The following is a 21,780-nucleotide window of genomic DNA, read 5'->3' as shown; positions in this document are numbered from 1 at the left end:
GGGAGAGAGAAAGCAAAAGAGAAGAGGGGGAGAGAGAGAGCAAAAGAGAGGAGGGAGAGAGAGAGCAACATAGAGGGGGAAGAGAGAGCAAAAGAGAGGGGGAAAAGAGAGCAAAAGAGGGGGAAGAGAGAGCAAAAGAGAGGGGAGAGAGAGAGCAAAAGAGAGGAGGGAGAGAGAGAGCAACATAGAGGGGGAAGAGAGAGCAAAAGAGAGGGGGAAAAGAGAGCAAAAGAGGGGGAAGAGAGAGCAAAAGAGAGGGGAGAGAGAGAGCAAAAGAGGGGGAGAGAGAGAGAGCAAAAGAGGGGGAGTGAGAGAGCAAAAGGGGGGAGTGAGAGAGCAAAAGAGGGGGAGTGAGATAGCAAAAGAGGGGGAGTGAGATAGCAAAAGAGGGGGAGTGAGAGAGCAAAAGAGGGGGAGTGAGAGAGAAAGAGAGCAAAAGAGAGGGGAGGGAGAGAGAAAGAGAGCAAAAGAGAGGGGAGGGAGAGAAAGAGAGCAAAAGAGAGGGGAGGGAGAGAAAGAGAGCAAAAGAGAGGGGGAGAAAGAGAGCAAAAGAGAGGGGGAGAGATAGCAAAAGAGGGGGAAGGAGAGCGCAAAAGATGGGGGAGTGAGAGAGAAAGAGAGCAAAAGAGAGGGGAGGGAGAGAGAAAGAGAGCAAAAGAGAGGGGAGGGAGAGAAAGAGAGCAAAAGAGAGGGGAGGGAGAGAAAGAGAGCAAAAGAGAGGGGGAGAAAGAGAGCAAAAGAGAGGGGGAGAGATAGCAAAAGAGGGGGAAGGAGAGCGCAAAAGATGGGGGGGGGGAGAGAACACAAAAGAGAGGTGGGAGAGAGAGAGAGCAAGGGGTGGGTCCGCGGTACTTACAAAAAATTGGCCTGTGTACATGGGCTTTAGGACTAGTATATTATAAAATAGAAAAATTGGCCATATAATGTGTCAGAAACCTTTGGGAGAGCACGACATTGTGAATGGATTAATGGAATTTACCAAAAAAAAAAAAAAATTACAGCCATGAATATATAGCATCTCGCTACATAATTAAAATGTAATCTATATTGCAGGATGAATAACCTTTGGATTATAATGTATCTTAAAGGGGACATGAAACCCACATTCTATCATGATTCCGATAAAGAATACAATTTAAAAAAAAGCTTTCCAATTTACTTCTATTATCAAATTTGCTTCGTTCTCTTCTTTTTCTTTGATGGGACATCTAGATAGGTAGCATGTACATGTATGGAGCACTACATGACAGGAAATAGTGCTGCCATCTAGTGCTCTTGCTAATGTATAACATTGCTGCAAAACTACTGTAATGCAGACACGTGCACATTTCCTAAGCTTACCTTCCTGCTTTTCAACAAAGAATAACAGGTAAACAAGAAAATTTGATAATAGAAATAAATTGTAAAGTTGTTTAACATTGTATGTTATATCTGAATCATGAATACAATTTTGGATCTTTCAATAGATTTTTCTCCAAAAAGTTATTTATTTAAAAAAATCCTATTTTAAATAAAAAATAACCTGATTTAAATAAAAAAATATATAATAATAAAAAAAAATCCTTACTTTTTGTCCATTCAGTATTTCAACTTCCTTAAAAAGTTACTCTAATGAGCCGTTAAGCAAAGTGGTTAGAATACTGTAAAGGACACTTTTCATGCTTCAATATGCAAATAATTACACAGTAAAAGTATTAGCAGATAGAAAGCTGGTTTTTGTCCTTACGTTTAAAAAAAAAAAAAAAATAACAACATGCTCCCAGGCCTGCTATAGCAGAAGTAACTAACTAGCTTACCTTTCTACTCTGAAAGCTTCGGCCTTGAACTATATTTAGTGCAATATGTTTTAATTAGCTTATAAAATTAATTTTGCTTTCAGAACTATAACCACATAATGAGCAATAACTCTTATTATGACTAACAAATACTTGTTTAGTTTAAGTTTCTATACAATATGCAGAGAAGTAGCTATGTCACTCCTTGTTGAGAGGGGAATCATTTTTTACAGTCTTCCAAGAGTGAGATTGATATACAGGTGGCCCTCGTTTTACAACGGTTCAATTTGCACCGTTTCATAATAACAACCTTTTTTTCCCAGTCATGTGACTGCTATTGAAAAGCATTGAGAAGCAGAGCATTGATTAAAATAGCCAGTAGGTGGAGCCGCCCGCTTGTGTTGCAGCAAAGCCAAGCAAGTTGAAATTAATCTGTTTAACCAGACATGAGCTATTGAGGAGATTTCAAAGGAACAATATCTTCTTGTCTATAAATCAGTCCAGATTGGAATGCATAGAAAGAACTGTTTGCAGAAAAATGCAAGTGAAGTCTGTGTTGTGTGATTATTTTATTAGGTTTATAATGCTGTTTAGCAAATGTTTTTGTTCATTTAACTTAGTTTAATTATATATTTTGTGTTGTGTGATTATTTTATTAGGTTTATAATGCTGTTTAGCATTTAAAGTCTTCATTTCAAAGCTTTAAAAATAATGTATTAGGTGTTACTTATGCCAATTTTGAGAGGGGCCTGGAACCTAACTCCCTCACTTCCCACTCACTTACATTATAAACTGGGTTTCAATTTACAACGGTTTCGATTTACAACCATTCCTTCTGGAACCTTACCCCGGCGTAAACTGAGGGCTACCTGTACACTGTAAGCAGATTCATTTTTGGTGACATTTTAGCAGATTTTTTTTAACTAAACACAGACAAACAGGACAAGAAAAAAAAAAAAAAAGAGAAAAACCCAGAACATTCAATATCAACTTGTTCACACTATCTCTGCCGGAATATACTGTCCCTATTGAGATGAGATTTTGCTAAAACATCTTAGACAAAGTGTTTGTCACCTGATGAGATGTTGCTTCTGTGTGTGACTACTGTCTGTGACCTATCTACCTCCCAGTGTATGAATATTATAAAAGCTAAGTATTATCAAATGTATAATCATTGCTTTGTTTTTGTATAAGTTTACAATAAAAAGTAATCTGATTTCACAGCATTCCAGTGTCCTACCTTTTTCAGTGACTGCTAATAGGTTTGTAAAATCTCCCTAGCACAAACACACACATTCATTTATAATATGAGATTAAACATTCTATTGGGATCCATTTACAGGGATTTTTTTTTTTTTACACGTAATAAATACCAAGGAGAAACAACTGATTTTTCATATCCCTTTTCAAGTAAACATATTTATATTAAATCAATATTAAATAGTAAATCCATACCAGTAATATGCATTCTTAAATAGCAATAGTCACCTGGTTATGCTGCTAAGACGGAACAGATGTTAAAATAAAAAACAGCATTACACTGTTGACACAGTAGAAAATCCTACAGCAAAATATCTTCTTGAAAAAATGTGTCTCATTATGTATGGCATTGGCTATTGAACACATTTCAAAGAGGGGGAGACACTGGAATCGTATAGCTAGATGGGATACATTTCTTGGATTCACTGATTAAAGGACCAGTCAACACATTAGATTTGCATAATCAACAAATGCAAGATAACAAGACAATGCAATAGCACTTAGTCTGAACTTCAAATGAGTAGTAGATTTTTTTATAACAAATTTCAAAGTTATGTATATTTCCACTCCCCTTGTACCATGTGATAGCAATCAGCCAATCACAAATGCATATACGTATAGTCTGTGAATTCTTGCACATGCTCAGTAGGATTTGGTGACTCAAAAAGTATAAATATAAAAGAATGTGAACATTTTTTTTAATGGAAGTAAATTGGAAAGTTGTTTAAAATTACATACTGTATCTGAATCATGAAAATTTAATTTAACCTGAGTGTCCCTTTAAGGGAGTTACTATTGAATTGTAATTTTTTTTTTAAAGCTAGAAGAAAATTACATGCATTAAAGGTGGAGTAGGCTGTATTGTTTTTAATGTGACATGAAACCTAAATTGTTCATTTCATGATTCAGATATAGCATGTGATTTTAAATAACTTTCCAATGTATTTCTATTGTTTAAATTATTTAATTCTTTGTGTATCCTTTGTTGAAAAGTATACCTAGGTAGGCTGCTGATTGGTAGCTGTCTCTTTTCATTGGCTTCCAGCTAGCTCTCAGTAGTGCATTAAATCCAATAATGAAGCAAATTGCATAATAAGTAAATTAGAAATTTGTTTAAAACTGTATGCTCTATCTGAATCATGAAAGAAAAATTCCAAGTCCCTTTAATTTTGATAGAAAAATAATTGTACCCCCTTTTAAGGTATGTTGAGGTGGAGGGTCCAATTCCCTCAAAAACTGGAAGTGTATACTCAAGACTTCACAAGCTTAACCCTGCTACATTGTACAGTTATTGTTTGATTGGTCAGTAGCTCATTTATTCTATCCCTAAATGGCCTTAGCAGATGAGATAAGGGGCTTTTTTTAAAGGCACATGATACCCAAATAATGAAGCACTTCAAACTGATGCAGCATAGCTGTCAAAAAGCTGACTAGAAAATATCACCTTAACATCTCTATGTAAAAAATGAAGATATTTTACCTCAAATTTCTTAAGTATTCACACCCCAGCTTTTTACAGTTATGCTGCATCACATTCAAGTGGTTTAGCATATGAGTATTATGTCCCTTTAAGAGTATGTTCATGAACTGCAAATGAATGCAAATTTTGTTAACAAAATTAAAAGGAACATGAAACCCAACATTTTTTTTTCCATGATTCAGATAAAGAATACAATTTTATTTTAAACAACTATATCATATTTGGTTAATTCTCTTGGTTTTCTTTGTTGAAAGAGCAGCAATGCACTGTTTGGAGCTAGTTGAACACAGATGAGCCAATAAAAATAAAATGCATATATGTGTAGCCATCAATCAGCACCTAGCTCTTAGTAGTACATCACTGCTCCTAAGGCTACCTAGGAATCCTTTTTAACAAAGGAGAGTACTAAGCAAATTTTATAATAGAAGTAAATTGGAAACTTGCTTAAAATTGCATTCTCTATCTGAATCATGACATTTTGCCTTTTCTATCCCTTTGAATATGTTTAAAACCTTTAATTTGTGTGCACACCTTTGCAGTACAATGTTTAACTGATATATACTATGCTCACATAAAAAAATGTTTTTTTAACAAATATTTATAATTATTAGTTTTTTAAAAAAATACACGTCATATATTTGATTACAATTTGGGTCAATATGCTTGAAACCATCAATTTTTATCAGACATTCAAAAACGTGTTTCGGCATTTAAGTGAAAGGAAATGACTGTAGCCGGGTGCATATATAAAGAACCAGTGCAATAACACACACAGATTTTCCCATGTGTGCCAATATCTTTTGTAGTGTTATTTTCTTCAAATGCACGTTTTGAATATCTTAATAATATCACTCACAATATGTTTGGCTGAGCTGTGAAAAAATACAAGTGCCTATTGTTTCCTAAAACAATAATTTGCATGACTTGAAAAAGAGGCTACGTATATATTTAAAGCATATTTGAATTGTCACTTGATTTTGTATTGTTATAGGGCCAGTAAAGTAAACTTAAACTTAAAGGCACATTACACCCAAAAAAAAAAAATAGATAGAAGTAAAGTAGAAAGTTGTCTAAAATTGTATTATCTAATTTGCTTCATTCTCTTGATATTTTTTCCTGATTGCTAATTGGTGGCCGCTGCACATAGATGCCTCATGTGATTGGCTCACACATGTGCATTGCTATTTCTTCAACACAGGATATCTAAAAAATTAAGCAAATTAGATAATAGAAGTAAATTGGAATGTTGTTTAAAATTGTATTCTCTGTCTGAATCATGAAAGAAATTTGTTGGGTTTAATGTCCCTTTAAATGGATAGGATGCAACATGACATTTTAAATAACTTTTTTAATAACTTTTTCAACAGTGTTTATAGCAGTGCTATACATAGTTGAAAAAACTGCTCCCATAGAACGCTAAAGACAAGCACCCTCAGCCTACCTAGCGTTGCTCTTCAACAAAGGATAACAAGCGAACAAAGCAAATTTGATAATAGGAGTAAATTAGAAAAGTTATTTAAAAACGGCATGCTCTATTGGAGGTCCCGACGATCAAAACCTTAATGGGCCAGATGTGAAAAACCCCACGGACATTCACAGAGGCTTCCCTCAGGTAATTATAAAAAAAAAAAAGAAGAAGAAAAAAAAGAGGACTGATATCTCACATGGAAAGTAATGGAGCTCTCAGGTAGGGAAACTATGATGAAGAGAGTGAAATTGCGTATTTTGACACAATCCCAGTCATTAAATACCTGAGAATTTTGTGTACAAATTGTGCTTTGTCCCATGTTCCCTGGAGGCTGTAACCAAGGTATTCAAAATGCTGCAAATTACCTTAATTTGATTTGCAGGTTACAGTTATTGATTTTCTACCTCTCTAGGGAGTGTGGGATAAGCACAATTTTACACAAAAGCAAGAGGTGTCTAATACTCTCTTAATATGTACATATGGGGAGTGACAGAATACATGCATACATAGGACAGATAGGTAGACATCAAACTGCAAATGTAAGCACATTTTAAACCACAAAAATAACTCTGAAAAACACAAGTTGCTTTTCCTTTGATTTTAAACAACAGAGAGTAAAGAAACTGATTTTCTGGGTTTCATTAATAAGTGAAGGGACATAAAAATAAAAATTGAGCGTGTCACCGACATTACACAGGCTCACATATCGCAAAGTATAACTGCAACAAGAGACACCACCTTATCCTCAATCCTACGCAAAACCCAAATAAAATTCTTGCACCATGCATATATAACACCTAAACTAAGCTCCAAATGGGTCCTGAACGCACAAAACATCTGCACCAAATGCTCAGTTCCTGCCCCAGATTTGGTACATCTAGTATGGGACTGCCCTAAAATGCAAAGATTCTGGGGCAAAGTGACATTCTGGCTTTCAAAAATACTTAAAACTAAAATAGCTCTAACAGTAACATACATATTCTTCTTTCAAGATAATGCAACACCCCCCATCACTAGGGATGGGCAAATGTTTCGCAACATTCGAAAAATTAAACAAACTTTAACACATTAGTTTGTTCATTCGTTTCGAATGTTTGTACAACATTCTAACATTCGTTTCATGTATTCGAATTATGCAATATTCAAATTTGAATTTATATATTTGTAATAGTGGTTCTAAAGCTTTCTTTAAATGTAATATTCGAATTATGCAATATTCAAATTCGAAAAATTTGAATTTATATATTTGTAAAAGTAGTTCTAACGCTTTCTTTAAATGTAATATTCAAATTATGCAATATTCGAATTCGAAAAATTTGAATTTATATATTTTAATAGTAGTTCTAATGCTTTCTTTAAATGTAATATTCAAATTATGCAATATTCGAATTCGAAAAATTTGAATTTATATATTTGTAATAGTATTTCAAATGCTTTATTTAAATGTAATATTCGAATTATGCAATATTCAAATTCGAAAAATTCGAATTTATATATATGTAATAGTATTTCTAATGCTTTCTTTAAATGTCATATTTGAATTATGTAGTATTCGAAATAGAAACATTCAAATTTATATATTTATATCTATTATGAATCAATTTACTAAATTCTCTACCACATGAACTATTGAACTTCTGAATAGTATTTGTTAAATCAAATGTTACATTCGAAATTTTGAATGTGGACATTCGATAGAATTATGAACATTTGAATTCGAAAGTGACATTCGAAAACTGTAAATAGCATTCGATTATAGAATTTTTGAGAATATTCGTTCTTGTCAACATTTGATTATGTAAATCGAATTTCTACAATAACATTCGAATTTGAATATAAACACATTCGCCCATCCCTACCCATCACCATAGATTCCTGAACATGGTAGTGTTAGTAGCAAGGAAACTAACCAATGCACTACATCATCAAATTCTAATAGAACAAACGGATGTTCAAGGTAATCGGGGTGCTAGAATAAAACAATTCATACGCAAATGGTAACGATTCCTACTATACCTACCTGAGGACCAAAATCCTTTACCCCTTTCGACATACCCTATTTATCCTTAATAAAAACTTACATGGCCGATGGTGCATACCAACCCCCGACCGAGACACCTGACTAACCCTGACCAACTGTGAAGGAAAAACCCACATCATGATGGAGAGAATGGGGATCTGAGACTGCAACCACTCGCCAAGGCTTGATTTCACTAGCTCAGGTAACTCCTTTTTTCACAAATGCCAAATGTGCATGCTTTACAACCTGTTCACTACCCAACTGTCCCACTAACCCCAATTTTTAGAAAGTTTAAATGGTTATGTTAACTTTTATTGTTATCTCCTATGGAATAGACTCCACAGCTTGAGCGCCACACTATACTCCTAGTAGACTCTTGGGCACATGATGAAACTAATAATGGCTCTAATTTGTGATTTCTACATTTTTCAGCAATAAAAGTGCCCCCGGCACCCTCCTATTTTACTCAAGCATCATATTACCTCATGTTTTGTTTGTGTTATATGTTGTTGTGTTGTTTTAGTATTTCGTTTTTGTTAAAATGTTAAATGGAGGAATTCTCCACTAATAGCAGAAAAGTGAAGCTTGACCACCTCACAGGGTCAACAACTAAACCTATGGACACATGAAATCAGACTTAATTGTCTAAACATGTTTGAACTATATTATCTGTATTACTTTGCAATACGTTGTGATGTTGTTCAAGCATTCTTCAAAAATAAAGTTATGAAAAAAAATGCTTATGCACTGTGAAAAAAACCTTGCAAGGTACTTTCATTATTTTTTAACTCAAATAGTGGTATTGAGTCCACTTAAAAGGATACATATATACAGCACTCTTGGTCGTAAAGTATTTTAATAAAAATGTGTTCAACTTAATTGTGGAGTTTTACTTGTGTGACTTAAAACATAACATTTAACTCTTGGTTAAAAATAGGAAAAGCAACAATAAAAAATAGCCTCTCTAGCATCATGATATTGCAATATAAAAAATATAACCTCATACTTAGATACATTCCCCAAAACTGGAAGTGTGAAGTTAGATCAGCAATGGTGTATTATCATTAGTATTGCCTCTTAATTAGTATCCGTAAGTAGGCATCTACAGGAGTGTACTCTTCTACTTTAAATTAAATAGGAGTGTCCAAATAAACGTATTGTATATTATAATAGCTTACTCATAAATATGGCAATGCTACGCACCTGAATATATTGGATCAATTCAGCCTGTAGGCTGTTATATTTAATGGGATTGTGGTTTAGGATTATATACCACCAATAAAAAGATAAACCTCTTTAAATATTCATGCCAAGTTTATTAAAATAGGACCCAGAGTGCTGTATACAGGCGTACCCAGAAGAAATTGTGGGTTTGGTTCCAGACCACAGCAATAATCTGAATATAGCAATAAAGTGAATCACACTAATTTTTTTTTGTTTCCCAGTGCATATAAAAGTTTTATTTACACTATACTGTAGTCTATTAAGTGTACAATAGTATTATGTCTAAAAAAACAAACAATGAAGATACCTTAATCAAAAAAATTTTATTGCTAAAAGTTGCTAACCATCATCTGAGCCTTCATCGAGTAGTGATCTTTTTGCTGCTGGCGTGTACATATAGGTGTGTATATATAAGTGTATTCATGTGTATTTATGTGTATATATGTTGAAAAATGGCACTGATAGACTCGCTGGACACAGGGTTGTCACAAACCTTCAATTTGTAAAAAGAGCAATATCTGCGAAGCGCAATAAAGCAAAGAGCAATAAAACGAAGTATGCCTGTATATGTATCCTTTTTAGTGGACACAAAACCTCTATTTGAGTTAAAATTTACATTAGATACCAGGCACCTGATATCCGATGATGGGCAAAGAATTATTAACCATATATTACACATATATATATGAGAGAAGAGTCACTTGTGTGAATATACCTAATGACTGACTCAAACTCTAAAAAACATAATTTATGCATACCTGATAAATTCCTTTCTTCTGTAGTGTGATCAGTCCACGGGTCATCATTACTTGTGGGATATTAACTGCTCCCCTACAGGAAGTGCAAGAGGATTCACCCAGCAGAGTTGCTATATAGCTCCTCCCCTCTACGTCACCTCCAGTCATTCGACCAAGGACCAACGAGAAAGGAGAAGCCAAGGGTGTAGTGGTGACTGGAGTATAATTTAAAAAAATATTTACCTGCCTTAAAAAACAGGGCGGGCCGTGGACTGATCACACTACAGAAGAAAGGAATTTATCAGGTAAGCATAAATTATGTTTTCTTCTGTTAAGTGTGATCAGTCCACGGGTCATCATTACTTGTGGGATACCAATACCAAAGCAAAAGTACACGGATGACGGGAGGGATAGGCAGGCTCTTTATACAGAAGGAACCACTGCCTGAAGAACCTTTCTCCCAAAAATAGCCTCCGAGGAAGCAAAAGTGTCAAATTTGTAAAATTTGGAAAAAGTATGAAGCGAAGACCAAGTTGCAGCCTTGCAAATCTGTTCAACAGAGGCCTCATTCTTAAAGGCCCAAGTGGAAGCCACAGCTCTAGTGGAATGAGCTGTAATTCTTTCAGGAGGCTGCTGTCCAGCAGTCTCATAAGCTAAACGAATTATGCTACGAAGCCAAAAAGAGAGAGAGGTAGCAGAAGCTTTTTGACCTCTCCTCTGACCAGAGTAAACGACAAACAGGGAAGACGTTTGTCGAAAATCTTTAGTTGCCTGTAAATAAAATTTAAGGGCACGAACTACATCCAGATTGTGCAAAAGACGTTCCTTCCTCGAAGAAGGATTTGGGCACAAGGATGGAACAACAATCTCCTGATTGATATTCCTGTTAGTGACTACCTTAGGTAAGAACCCAGGCTTAGTACGCAGAACTACCTTATCCGAGTGAAAAATCAAATAAGGAGAATCACAATGTAAGGCTGATAACTCAGAGACTCTTCGAGCCGAGGAAATAGCCATTAAAAATAGAACTTTCCAAGATAACAACTTTATATCAATGGAATGAAGGGGTTCAAACGGAACACCCTGTAAAACGTTAAGAACAAGGTTTAAACTCCATGGTGGAGCCACAGCTTTAAACACAGGTTTAATCCTGGCCAAAGCCTGACAAAAAGCCTGAACGTCTGGAACTTCTGACAGACGCTTGTGTAACAGAATGGACAGAGCTGGGATCTGTCCCTTTAAGGAACTAGCGGATAACCCCTTTTCTAAACCTTCTTGTAGAAAAGACAATATCCTAGGAATCCTAACCTTACTCCAAGAGTAACCTTTGGATTCGCACCAATATAGGTATTTACGCCATATTTTATGGTAAATCTTTCTGGTGACAGGCTTCCTAGCCTGTATTAAGGTATCAATAACTGACTCAGAAAAACCACGCTTTGATAAGATCAAGCGTTCAATTTCCAAGCAGTCAGCTTCAGAGAAGTTAGATTTTGATGTTTGAAAGGACCCTGAATCAGAAGGTCCTGTTTCAGAGGTAACGACCAAGGTGGACAGAATGACATGTCCACCAGATCTGTATACCAAGTCCTGCGTGGCCATGCAGGCGCTATTAGAATCACTGATGCTTTCTCCTGTTTGATTCTGGCAATCAATCGAGGAAGCATCGGGAAAGGTGGAAACACATAAGCCATCCTGAAGGTCCATGGTGCTGTCAAGGCATCTATCAGGACCGCTCCCGGATCCCTGGATCTGGACCCGTAGAGCGGAAGCTTGGCGTTCTGTCGAGACGCCATGAGATCTATCTCTGGTTTGCCCCAACGTGGAAGTATTTGGGCAAAGACCTCTGGATGAAGTTCCCACTCCCCCGGATGAAAAGTCTGACGACTTAAGAAATCCGCCTCCCAGTTCTCCACTCCCGGGATGTGGATTGCAGACAGGTGGCAAGAGTGAGACTCTGCCCAGCGAATTATCTTCGATACTTCCATCATTGCTAGGGAGCTTCTTGTCCCTCCCTGATGGTTGATATAAGCTACAGTCGTGATGTTGTCCGACTGGAACCTGATGAACCCCCGAGTTGCTAACTGGGGCCAAGCCAGAAGAGCATTGAGGACTGCTCTCAATTCCAGAATGTTTATTGGAAGAAGACTCTCCTCCTGATTCCAAAGTCCCTGAGCCTTCAGAGAATTCCAGACAGCGCCCCAACCTAGTAGGCTGGCGTCTGTTGTTACAATTGACCAGTCTGGCCTGCTGAATGGCATTCCCCTGGACAGATGTGGCCGATAAAGCCACCATAGAAGAGAATTTCTGGTCTCTTGAATGGAATGAAGGACACGGCATGCATTTTGAAGTTTTGTTAACCTGTCCTCTGTCAGGTAAATCTTCATTTCTACAGAATCTATCAGAGTCCCCAGGAAGGGAACTCTTGTGAGTGGAAAGAGAGAACTTTTCTCTTCGTTCACTTTCCATCCATGCGACCTTAGAAATGCCAGTACTATCTCTGTATGAGATTTGGCAGTTTGAAAGCTTGAAGCTTGTATCAGTATGTCGTCTAAGTACGGAGCTACTGAAATTCCTCGCGGTCTTAGTACCGCCAGAAGAGTGCCCAGAACCTTTGTGAAGATTCTTGGAGCCGTAGCCAGTCCGAATGGAAGAGCTACAAACTGGTAATGCCTGTCTAAAAAGGCAAACCTTAGATACCGGTAATGACTTCTGTGAATCGGTATGTGAAGGTAAGCATCCTTTAAATCCACTGTGGTCAAGTACTGACCCTCTTGGATCATGGGCAAAATTGTTCGAATAGTTTCCATCTTGAACGATGGAACTCTTAGGAATTTGTTTAGGATCTTTAAATCCAAGATTGGCCTGAAGGTTCCCTCTTTTTTGGGAACTACAAACAGATTTGAGTAAAACCCTTGTCCTTGTTCCAACCGCGGAACTGGATGGATCACTCCCATTAATAAAAGATCTTGTACGCAGCGTAGAAACGCTTCCTTCTTTGTTAGGTTTGTTGACAACCTTGACAGATGAAATCTCCCTCTTGGGGGAGAGGATTTGAAGTCCAGAAGGTATCCCTGAGATATGATCTCTAACGCCCAGGGATCCTGAACATCTCTTGCCCAAGCCTGGGCGAAGAGGGAAAGTCTGCCCCCCACTAGATCCAGTCCCGGATCGGGGGCCCTCAATTCATGCTGTCTTAGGGGCAGCAGCAGGTTTTTCTGGCCTGTTTGCCCCTGTTCCAGGACTGGTTAGGTTTCCAGCCTTGTCTGTAGCGAGCAACAGCTCCTTCCTGTTTTGGTGCAGAGGAAGTTGATGCTGCTCCTGCTTTGAAATTACGAAAGGAACGAAAATTGGACTGTCTAGCCTTGGCTTTGGCCTTGTCCTGAGGCAGGGCATGACCTTTACCTCCTGTAATGTCATCAATAATCTCTTTCAAGCCGGGCCCGAATAAGGTCTGCCCTTTGAAAGGAATATTAAGCAATTTAGATTTAGACGTAACATCAGCTGACCAGGATTTTAGCCACAGAGCTCTGCGTGCCTGAATGGCGAATCCTGAATTTTTAGCCGCAAGTTTAGTTAAATGTACTACGGCATCTGAAATAAATGAATTAGCTAACTTAAGGAATTTAAGTTTGTGTGTGATGTCATCTAGTGTGGATGATTGAAGTGTCTCTTCCAGAGACTCAAACCAAAATGCTGCTGCAGCCGTGACAGGCGCAATACATGCAAGAGGTTGCAATATAAACCCTTGTTGAACAAACATTTTCTTAAGGTAACCCTCTAATTTTTTATCCATTGGATCTGAAAAAGCACAGCTATCCTCCACTGGGATAGTGGTACGCTTAGCTAAAGTAGAAACTGCTCCCTCCACCTTAGGGACCATTTGCCATAAGTCCCGTGTGGCGGCGTCTATTGGAAACATTTTTCTGAATATAGGAGGGGGTGAGAAAGGCACACCGGGTCTATCCCACTCCTTAGTAACAATGTCAGTAAGTCTCTTAGGTATAGGAAAAACATCAGTACTCGTCGGTACCGCAAAATATTTATCCAACCTACACATTTTTTCTGGGATTGCAACTGTGTTACAATCATTCAGAGCCGCTAATACCTCCCCTAGTAACACACGGAGGTTCTCAAGCTTAAATTTAAAATTTGAAATGTCTGAGTCCAGTTTATTTGGATCAGAACCGTCACCCACAGAATGAAGCTCTCCGTCTTCACGTTCTGCAAACTGTGACGCAGTATCAGACATGGCCCTTGCATTATCAGCGCACTCTGTTCTCATCCCAGAGTGATCACGTTTACCTCTTAGTTCTGGTAGTTTAGCCAAAACTTCAGTCATAACAGTAGCCATATCTTGTAATGTGATTTGTAATGGCCGCCCAGATGCACTCGGCGCTACAATATCACGCACCTCCTGAGCGGGAGATGCAGGTACTGACACGTGAGGCGAGTTAGTCGGCATAACTCTCCCCTCGTTGTTTGGTGAAATATGTTCAATTTGTACAGATTGACTATTTTTTAAAGTAGCATCAATACATTTAGTACATAAATTTCTATTGGGCTCCACTTTGGCATTAACACATATAGCACAGAGATATTCCTCTGAATCAGACATGTTTAACACACTAGCAAATAAACAGCAACTTGGAAATACTTTTCAAAGTAATTTACAAATAATATGAAAACGAACTGTGCTTTAAGAAGCACAGAAAATATTATAACAGATAAAATAATTAAGTTATAGCATCAATCTTTGTCAGAATATACAGTTTTAGCAAAGGATTGTTCCCCTCAGCAAATGATAACTAACCCTGGCAGCAGAAAAAAATACACAAATAAACGTTTTTTATATCACAGTCAATACCATCAGCACAGCTCTGCTGTATGATTACTTCCCTCAAAAAAGGCTTTGGAGATCCCTGAACTCTGTAGAGATGAACCGGATCATGCAGGAAGAAAATGAATCTCTGACTGAGTTTTTTCTGATGCATAGTGAAAGCACCAAAATGGCCCCTCCCCCACACACATAACAGTGAGAGGGATCAGTGAACTGCTCTAATTTAAATCAAAACTATTGCCAAGTGGAAAAAAAGTGCCCAAAACATTTTTTCACCCAGTACCTCAGAGAAAAAAACGTTTTTACATGCCAGCAAAAAAACGTTTTACCTCAATAATTAATTGTCATTTAAAACCTATTGCAAGTCCCTGCAAAATAGGTTAAGTCTATGTATACAGTTTAAAAGCCAGAGAAGTACCATTTCCCAGAAAACTGAAGTGTAAAATATACATACATGACAGCCTGATATCAGCTACATCTACTGCATTCAAGGCTGAGTTTACATTATAACGGTATGGCAGGATTTTCTCATCAATTCCATGTCAGAAAATAATAAACTGCTACATACCTCTTTGCAGATTAATCTGCCTGCTGTCCCCTGATCTGAAGTTTACCTCTCCTCAGATGGCCGAGAAACAGCAATATGATCTTAACTACTCCGGCTAAAATCATAGAAAAACTCAGGTAGATTCTTCTTCAAATTCTACCAGAGAAGGAATAACACACTCCGGTGCTATTATAAAATAACAAACTTTTGATTGAAGATATAAAAACTAAATATATCACCATAGTCCTCTCACACATCCTATCTAGTCGTTGGGTGCAAGAGAATGACTGGAGGTGACGTAGAGGGGAGGAGCTATATAGCAACTCTGCTGGGTGAATCCTCTTGCACTTCCTGTAGGGGAGCAGTTAATATCCCACAAGTAATGATGACCCGTGGACTGATCACACTTAACAGAAGAAAGTGGTGTTAGAGTGCTGGTCCTATATGGATATGTATATATATATATATATATATATATATATATATATATATATATATATATATACATACAGGGCTTTTTTGTGGGGGTACTCACCGGTACTGAGTACCCCACCTCTGACAACTCATAAGAGGTAATATTTGTAATCATCATGTAAATACTCTAGTTTTCACAAGAGGGGGCTGCAAAATACATCAAACATTGTAAATAATCGTGTCCCTTTGCTTTTCTCAGAGTTACCGAGCAGAACATATCAATAAAAAAATCAATGAGTACCGGCACTTGTTTTTAGAGTACCTGCACCTTTTCTTTTACAAAAAAGCACTGTGTGTATATATGTATATATATATATATATATATATATATATATATATATATATATATAATGCTTTGCTTACAAGACTCAAATCATTCCTTTTAGTGCTTATTGTGGTCTTTGTTTCTTTTTCTCCCCTATTTTCCCCACCATACAAAGATTACATATAAAGTGGTCTAAAATAGGTTATTTTTCAGTTGGGGAATTATTCTCAGTATGATATTATTAATTTTAGGGGAAGATATCATATAAAACAAATTATTAATATGAGGGTTTGTTGTGTTTTTTCTTACTATGAGTAAAACAGGTGGGTTATAGACAGGTAATATTTATATTGCTTCTCTCTGATGCAATGTTCTTTTCAAAAGTATAGAAATTTTGTGTAACGATTTGCCTGTAATGTTTTATTCAACAACCTCAATGAAAATTATATTGGAAAACAAAATGGTATGCTCTGTCTAAATCATGAAAGAAAATTTTGGGTTTCATGTCCCTTTAAAAAAAAAAAAAAAAAAAAAATCACACTTTTCAGCTTTAAATACACCCCCACCCCCCCAAGATAAGCTGGAGTGTGTTTTGTGGGATATGGAATCATGACCCCTCTACATGCTATAAAGTGACTGGTAAATATGTGCAGTATTACATTTATATCACTAATAGAGATGGGCATACTGCACTCTAGAGGCTTTTCAATGGTGTCTGTCCATGGATTTAAAAAATGCAAATTATGCTTAAAAATTGCAGTTTTAAATGTTTTTAAAACAGTTAATATTATGGTGATATTCTATAATACAATGATTCATTTCTGATGCATATGTAAAAAAAATTCCCCTTTACATATATCAACGAGGTCACTGTTAAAAGAAGGTTGACAAAATATTTAATAACCAATGTTTTTCTTCAACTATCTTAGCCTGTAAAACACATTAGGGGGTGGAAGGAATATTAAAATAGTGAAAACATAAATGTTAACTATGTTTGAAAAGGTTAAAAGTGTACATGTTAGTTGTTTTACATTATACAAGTAAATAATATTATACCAAATAGATCACCATAATATTTACAAATTTAAATTAAAACTTAAAACATTTCTAGCTTCCATAATTCTCACAGATGCAAAATACATATAAATCAAACATACTCTACCACTGTGCATTTCAACTCCATAAAATTCAAGTGTTCTTGCAATGTTAATGTAGCATGACTCTGCTTCTGTTTGGCTAAGTCCACTAGAAAGAAAAAAAAAAGGATCAGCACACATCATTTTGAGATGAGATGTAACCATAATATGCAAATTTATATTGTATATTACAGAATGTATTGTTCATTTTAAGCAAAATGGATAAATATTACAATTACTTTTTTTTTGGTTACACTTGATTATGTCATTACTATTCCCCTATCAAATCTACTATTAAACAGATGATAAAAGTTTTGTGTGCATTCTAAGATGCTGCAGGAACACACTTTCAAATGGGCTGGCTCCTCCCCCCCCCTCCCACATTAGGAAGTTGATCTCTGCTGTTGCCTATTGTTTACATGGCTTTTCAACAGCCAGTACTGCAGTATAGGCATTTTAAATATAGGTGGTGGTTTCAACAGGCAAAAGCAGTTACCTCAAATGATAAAAACATAATTTATGTAAGAACTTACCTGATAAATTCATTTCTTTCATATTAGCAAGAGTCCATGAGCTAGTGACGTATGGGATATACATTCCTACCAGGAGGGGCAAAGTTTCCCAAACCTCAAAATGCCTATAAATACACCCCTCACCACACCCACAATTCAGTTTAACGAATAGCCAAGAAGTGGGGTGATAAAAAAGTGCGAAAGCATATAAAATAAGGAATTGGAATAATTGTGCTTTATACAAAAATCATAACCACCCTAAAAAAAGGGCGGGCCTCATGGACTCTTGCTAATATGAAAGAAATGAATTTATCAGGTAAGTTCGTACATAAATTATGTTTTCTTTCATGTAATTAGCAAGAGTCCATGAGCTAGTGACGTATGGGATAATGATTACCCAAGATGTGGATCTTTCCACGCAAGAGTCACTAGAGAGGGAGGGATAAAATAAAGACAGCCAATTCCTGCTGAAAATAATCCACACCCAAAATAAAGTTTAATGAAAAACATAAGCAGAAGATTCAAACTGAAACCGCTGCCTGAAGTACTTTTCTACCAAAAACTGCTTCAGAAGAAGAAAATACATCAAAATGGTAGAATTTAGTAAAAGTATGCAAAGAGGACCAAGTTGCTGCTTTGCAAATCTGATCAATCGAAGCTTCATTCCTAAACGCCCAGGAAGTAGAAACTGACCTAGTAGAATGAGCTGTAATCCTTTGAGGCAGAGTTTTACCCGACTCAACATAGGCAAGATGAATTAAAGATTTCAACCAAGATGCCAAAGAAATGGCAGAAGCTTTCTGACCTTTTCTAGAACCGGAAAAGATAACAAATAAACTAGAAGTCTTACGGAAAGACTTAGTAGCTTCAACATAATATTTCAAAGCTCTAACAACATCCAAAGAATGCAATGATTTCTCCTTAGAATTCTTAGGATTAGGACATAATGAAGGAACCACAATTTCTCTACTAATGTTGTTAGAATTCACAACTTTAGGTAAAAATTCAAAAGAAGTTCGCAACACTGCCTTATCCTGATGAAAAATCAGAAAAGGAGACTCACAAGAAAGAGCAGATAATTCAGAAACTCTTCTGGCAGAAGAGATTGCCAAAAGGAACAAAACTTTCCAAGAAAGTAATTTAATGTCCAATGAATGCATAGGTTTTATACGGAGGAGCTTGAAGAGCCCCCAGAACCAAATTCAAACTCCAAGGAGGAGAAATTGACTTAATGACAGGTTTTATACGAACCAAAGCTTGTACAAAACAATGAATATCAGGAAGATTAGCAATCTTTCTGTGAAAAAGAACAGAAAGAGCAGAGATTTGTCCTTTCAAAGAACTTGCGGATAAACCTTTATCTAAACCATCCTGAAGAAACTGTAAAATTCTCGGAATTCTAAAAGAATGCCAAGAAAAATGATGAGAAAGACACCAAGAAATATAAGTCTTCCAGACTCTATAATATATCTCTCTGGATACAGATACGAGCCTGTAACATAGTATTACGAGCCTGTAACATAGTATTAATCACAGAGTCAGAGAAACCTCTTTGACCAAGAATCAAGCGTTCAATCTCCATACCTTTAAATTTAAGGATTTGAGATCCTGATGGAAAAAAGGACCTTGCGACAGAAGGTCTGGTCGTAGCGGAAGAGTCCACGGATGGCAAGAGGCCATCCGGACAAGATCCGCATACCAAAACCTGTGAGGCCATGCCGGAGCTACAAGCAGAACGAGCATTCCTTCAGAATCTTGGAGATTACTCTTGGAAGAAGAACTAGAGGCGGAAAGATATAAGCAGGATGATACTTCCAAGGAAGTGATAATGCATCCACTGCTTCCGCCTGAGGATCCCGGGATCTGGACAGATACCTGGGAAGTTTCTTGTTTAGATGAGACGCCATCAGATCTATTTCTGGAATCTCCCACATTTGAACAATCTGAAGAAATACCTCTGGGTGAAGAGACCATTCGCCCGGATGCAACGTTTGGCGACTGAGATAATCCGCTTCCCAATTGTCTATACCTGGGATATGAACCGCAGATATTAGACAGGAGCTGGATTCCGCCCAAACCAGAATTCGAGATACTTCTTTCATAGCCAGAGGACTGTGAGTCCCTCCTTGATGATTGATGTATGCCACAGTAGTGACATTGTCTGTCTGAAAACAAATGAACGATTCTCTCTTCAGAAGAGGCCAAAACTGAAGAGCTCTGAAAATTGCACAGAGTTCCAAAATATTGATCGGTAATCTCACCTCCTGAGATTCCCAAACTCCTTGTGCTGTCAGAGATCCCCACACAGCTCCCCAACCTGTGAGACTTGCATCTGTTGAAATTACAGTCCAGGTCGGAAGCACAAAAGAAGCCCCCTGAATCAAACAATGGTGATCTGTCCACCACGTTAGAGAGTGTCGTACAATCGGTTTTAAAGATATTAATTGAGATATCTTTGTGTAATCCTTGCACCATTGATTCAGCATACAGAGCTGAAGAGGTCGCATGTGAAAACGAGCAAAGGGGATCGCGTCCGATGCAGCAGTCATAAGACCTAGAATTTCCATGCATAAGGCTACCGAAGGGAATGATTGTGACTGAAGGTTTTGACAAGCCGAAATCAATTTTAGACATCTCTTGTCTGTTAAAGACAGAGTCATGGACACTGAATCTATCTGGAAACCCAGAAAGGTTACCCTTGTCTGAGGAATCAATGAACTTTTTGGTGAATTGATCCTCCAACCATGATCTTGAAGAAACAACACAAGTCGATTCGTATGAGATTCTGCTAAATGTAAAGACTGAGCAAGTACCAAGATATCGTCCAAATAAGGAAATACCACAATACCCTGTTCTCTGATTACAGACAGAAGGGCACCGAGAACCTTTGTAAAAATTCTTGGAGCTGTAGCTAGGCCAAACGGCAGAGCCACAAACTGGTAATGCTTGTCCAGAAAAGAGAATCTCAGGAACTGATAATGATCTGGATGAATCGGAATATGCAGATATGCATTCTGTAAATCTATTGTGGACATATAATGCCCTTGCTGAACAAAAGGCAAGATAGTCCTTACAGTTACCATTTTGAATGTTGGTATCCTTACATAACGATTCAATATTTTTAGATCCAGAACTGGTCTGAAGGAATTCTCCTTCTTTGGTACAATGAAGAGATTTGAATAAAACCCCATCCCCTGTTCCAGAACTGGAACTGGCATAATTACTCCAGTCAACTCTAGATCTGAAACACAATTCAGAAATGTTTGAGCTTTCACTGGATTTACTGGGACACGGGAAAGAAAAAATCTCTTTGCAGGAGGTCTCATCTTGAAACCAATTCTGTACCCTTCTGAAACAATGTTCTGAATCCAAAGATTGTGAACAGAATTGATCCAAATTTCTTTGAAAAAACGTAACCTGCCCCCTACCAGCTGAGCTGGAATGAGGGCCGCACCTTCATGTGGACTTAGAAGCAGGCTTTGCCTTTCTAGAAGGCTTGGATTTATTCCAGACTGGAGATGGTTTCCAAACTGAAACTGCTCCTGAGGATGAAGGATCAGGCTTTTGTTCTTTGTTGAAACGAAAGGAACGAAAACGATTATTAGCCCTGTTTTTACCCTTAGATTTTTTATCCTGTGGTAAAAAAGTTCCTTTCCCACCAGTAACAGTTGAGATAATAGAATCCAACTGAGAACCAAATAATTTGTTACCCTGGAAAGAAATGGAAAGTAGAGTTGATTTAGAAGCCATATCAGCATTCCAAGTTTTAAGCCATAAAGCTCTTCTAGCTAGAATAGCTAGAGACATAAACCTGACATCAACTCTGATAATATCAAAGATGGCATCACAGATAAAATTATTAGCATGCTGAAGAAGAAGAATAATATTATGAGAATCATGATCTGTTACTTGTTGCGCTAAAGTCTCCAACCAAAAAGTTGAAGCTGCAGCAACATCAGCCAATGATATAGCAGGTCTAAGAAGATTACCTGAACACAGATAAGCTTTTCTTAGAAAGGATTCAATTTTCCTATCAAAAGGA

At 37.1% G+C, this 21,780-nt stretch overlaps 1 protein-coding gene across 1 annotated transcript in view; it reads right to left on the bottom strand.

Annotated features, from left to right (window-relative positions):
* Positions 1 to 21,780, bottom strand: part of PTPN3 (protein tyrosine phosphatase non-receptor type 3) — a 651,525-nt gene that overhangs the window by 218,269 nt on the left and 411,476 nt on the right. The window contains exon 10 of the mRNA XM_053714599.1: positions 17,248 to 17,335. Within this exon, the coding sequence (XP_053570574.1) occupies positions 17,248 to 17,335 (88 nt within the window). The remainder of the gene's footprint in view (positions 1 to 17,247; positions 17,336 to 21,780) is intronic.

Source organism: Bombina bombina, chromosome 5, assembly GCF_027579735.1.
Source record: "Bombina bombina isolate aBomBom1 chromosome 5, aBomBom1.pri, whole genome shotgun sequence".
Taxonomy (NCBI): Eukaryota; Metazoa; Chordata; class Amphibia; order Anura; family Bombinatoridae; genus Bombina; species Bombina bombina.
Note: the sequence above shows the minus strand (reverse complement) of the source record. Positions and strands in the feature narration are given on the sequence as shown.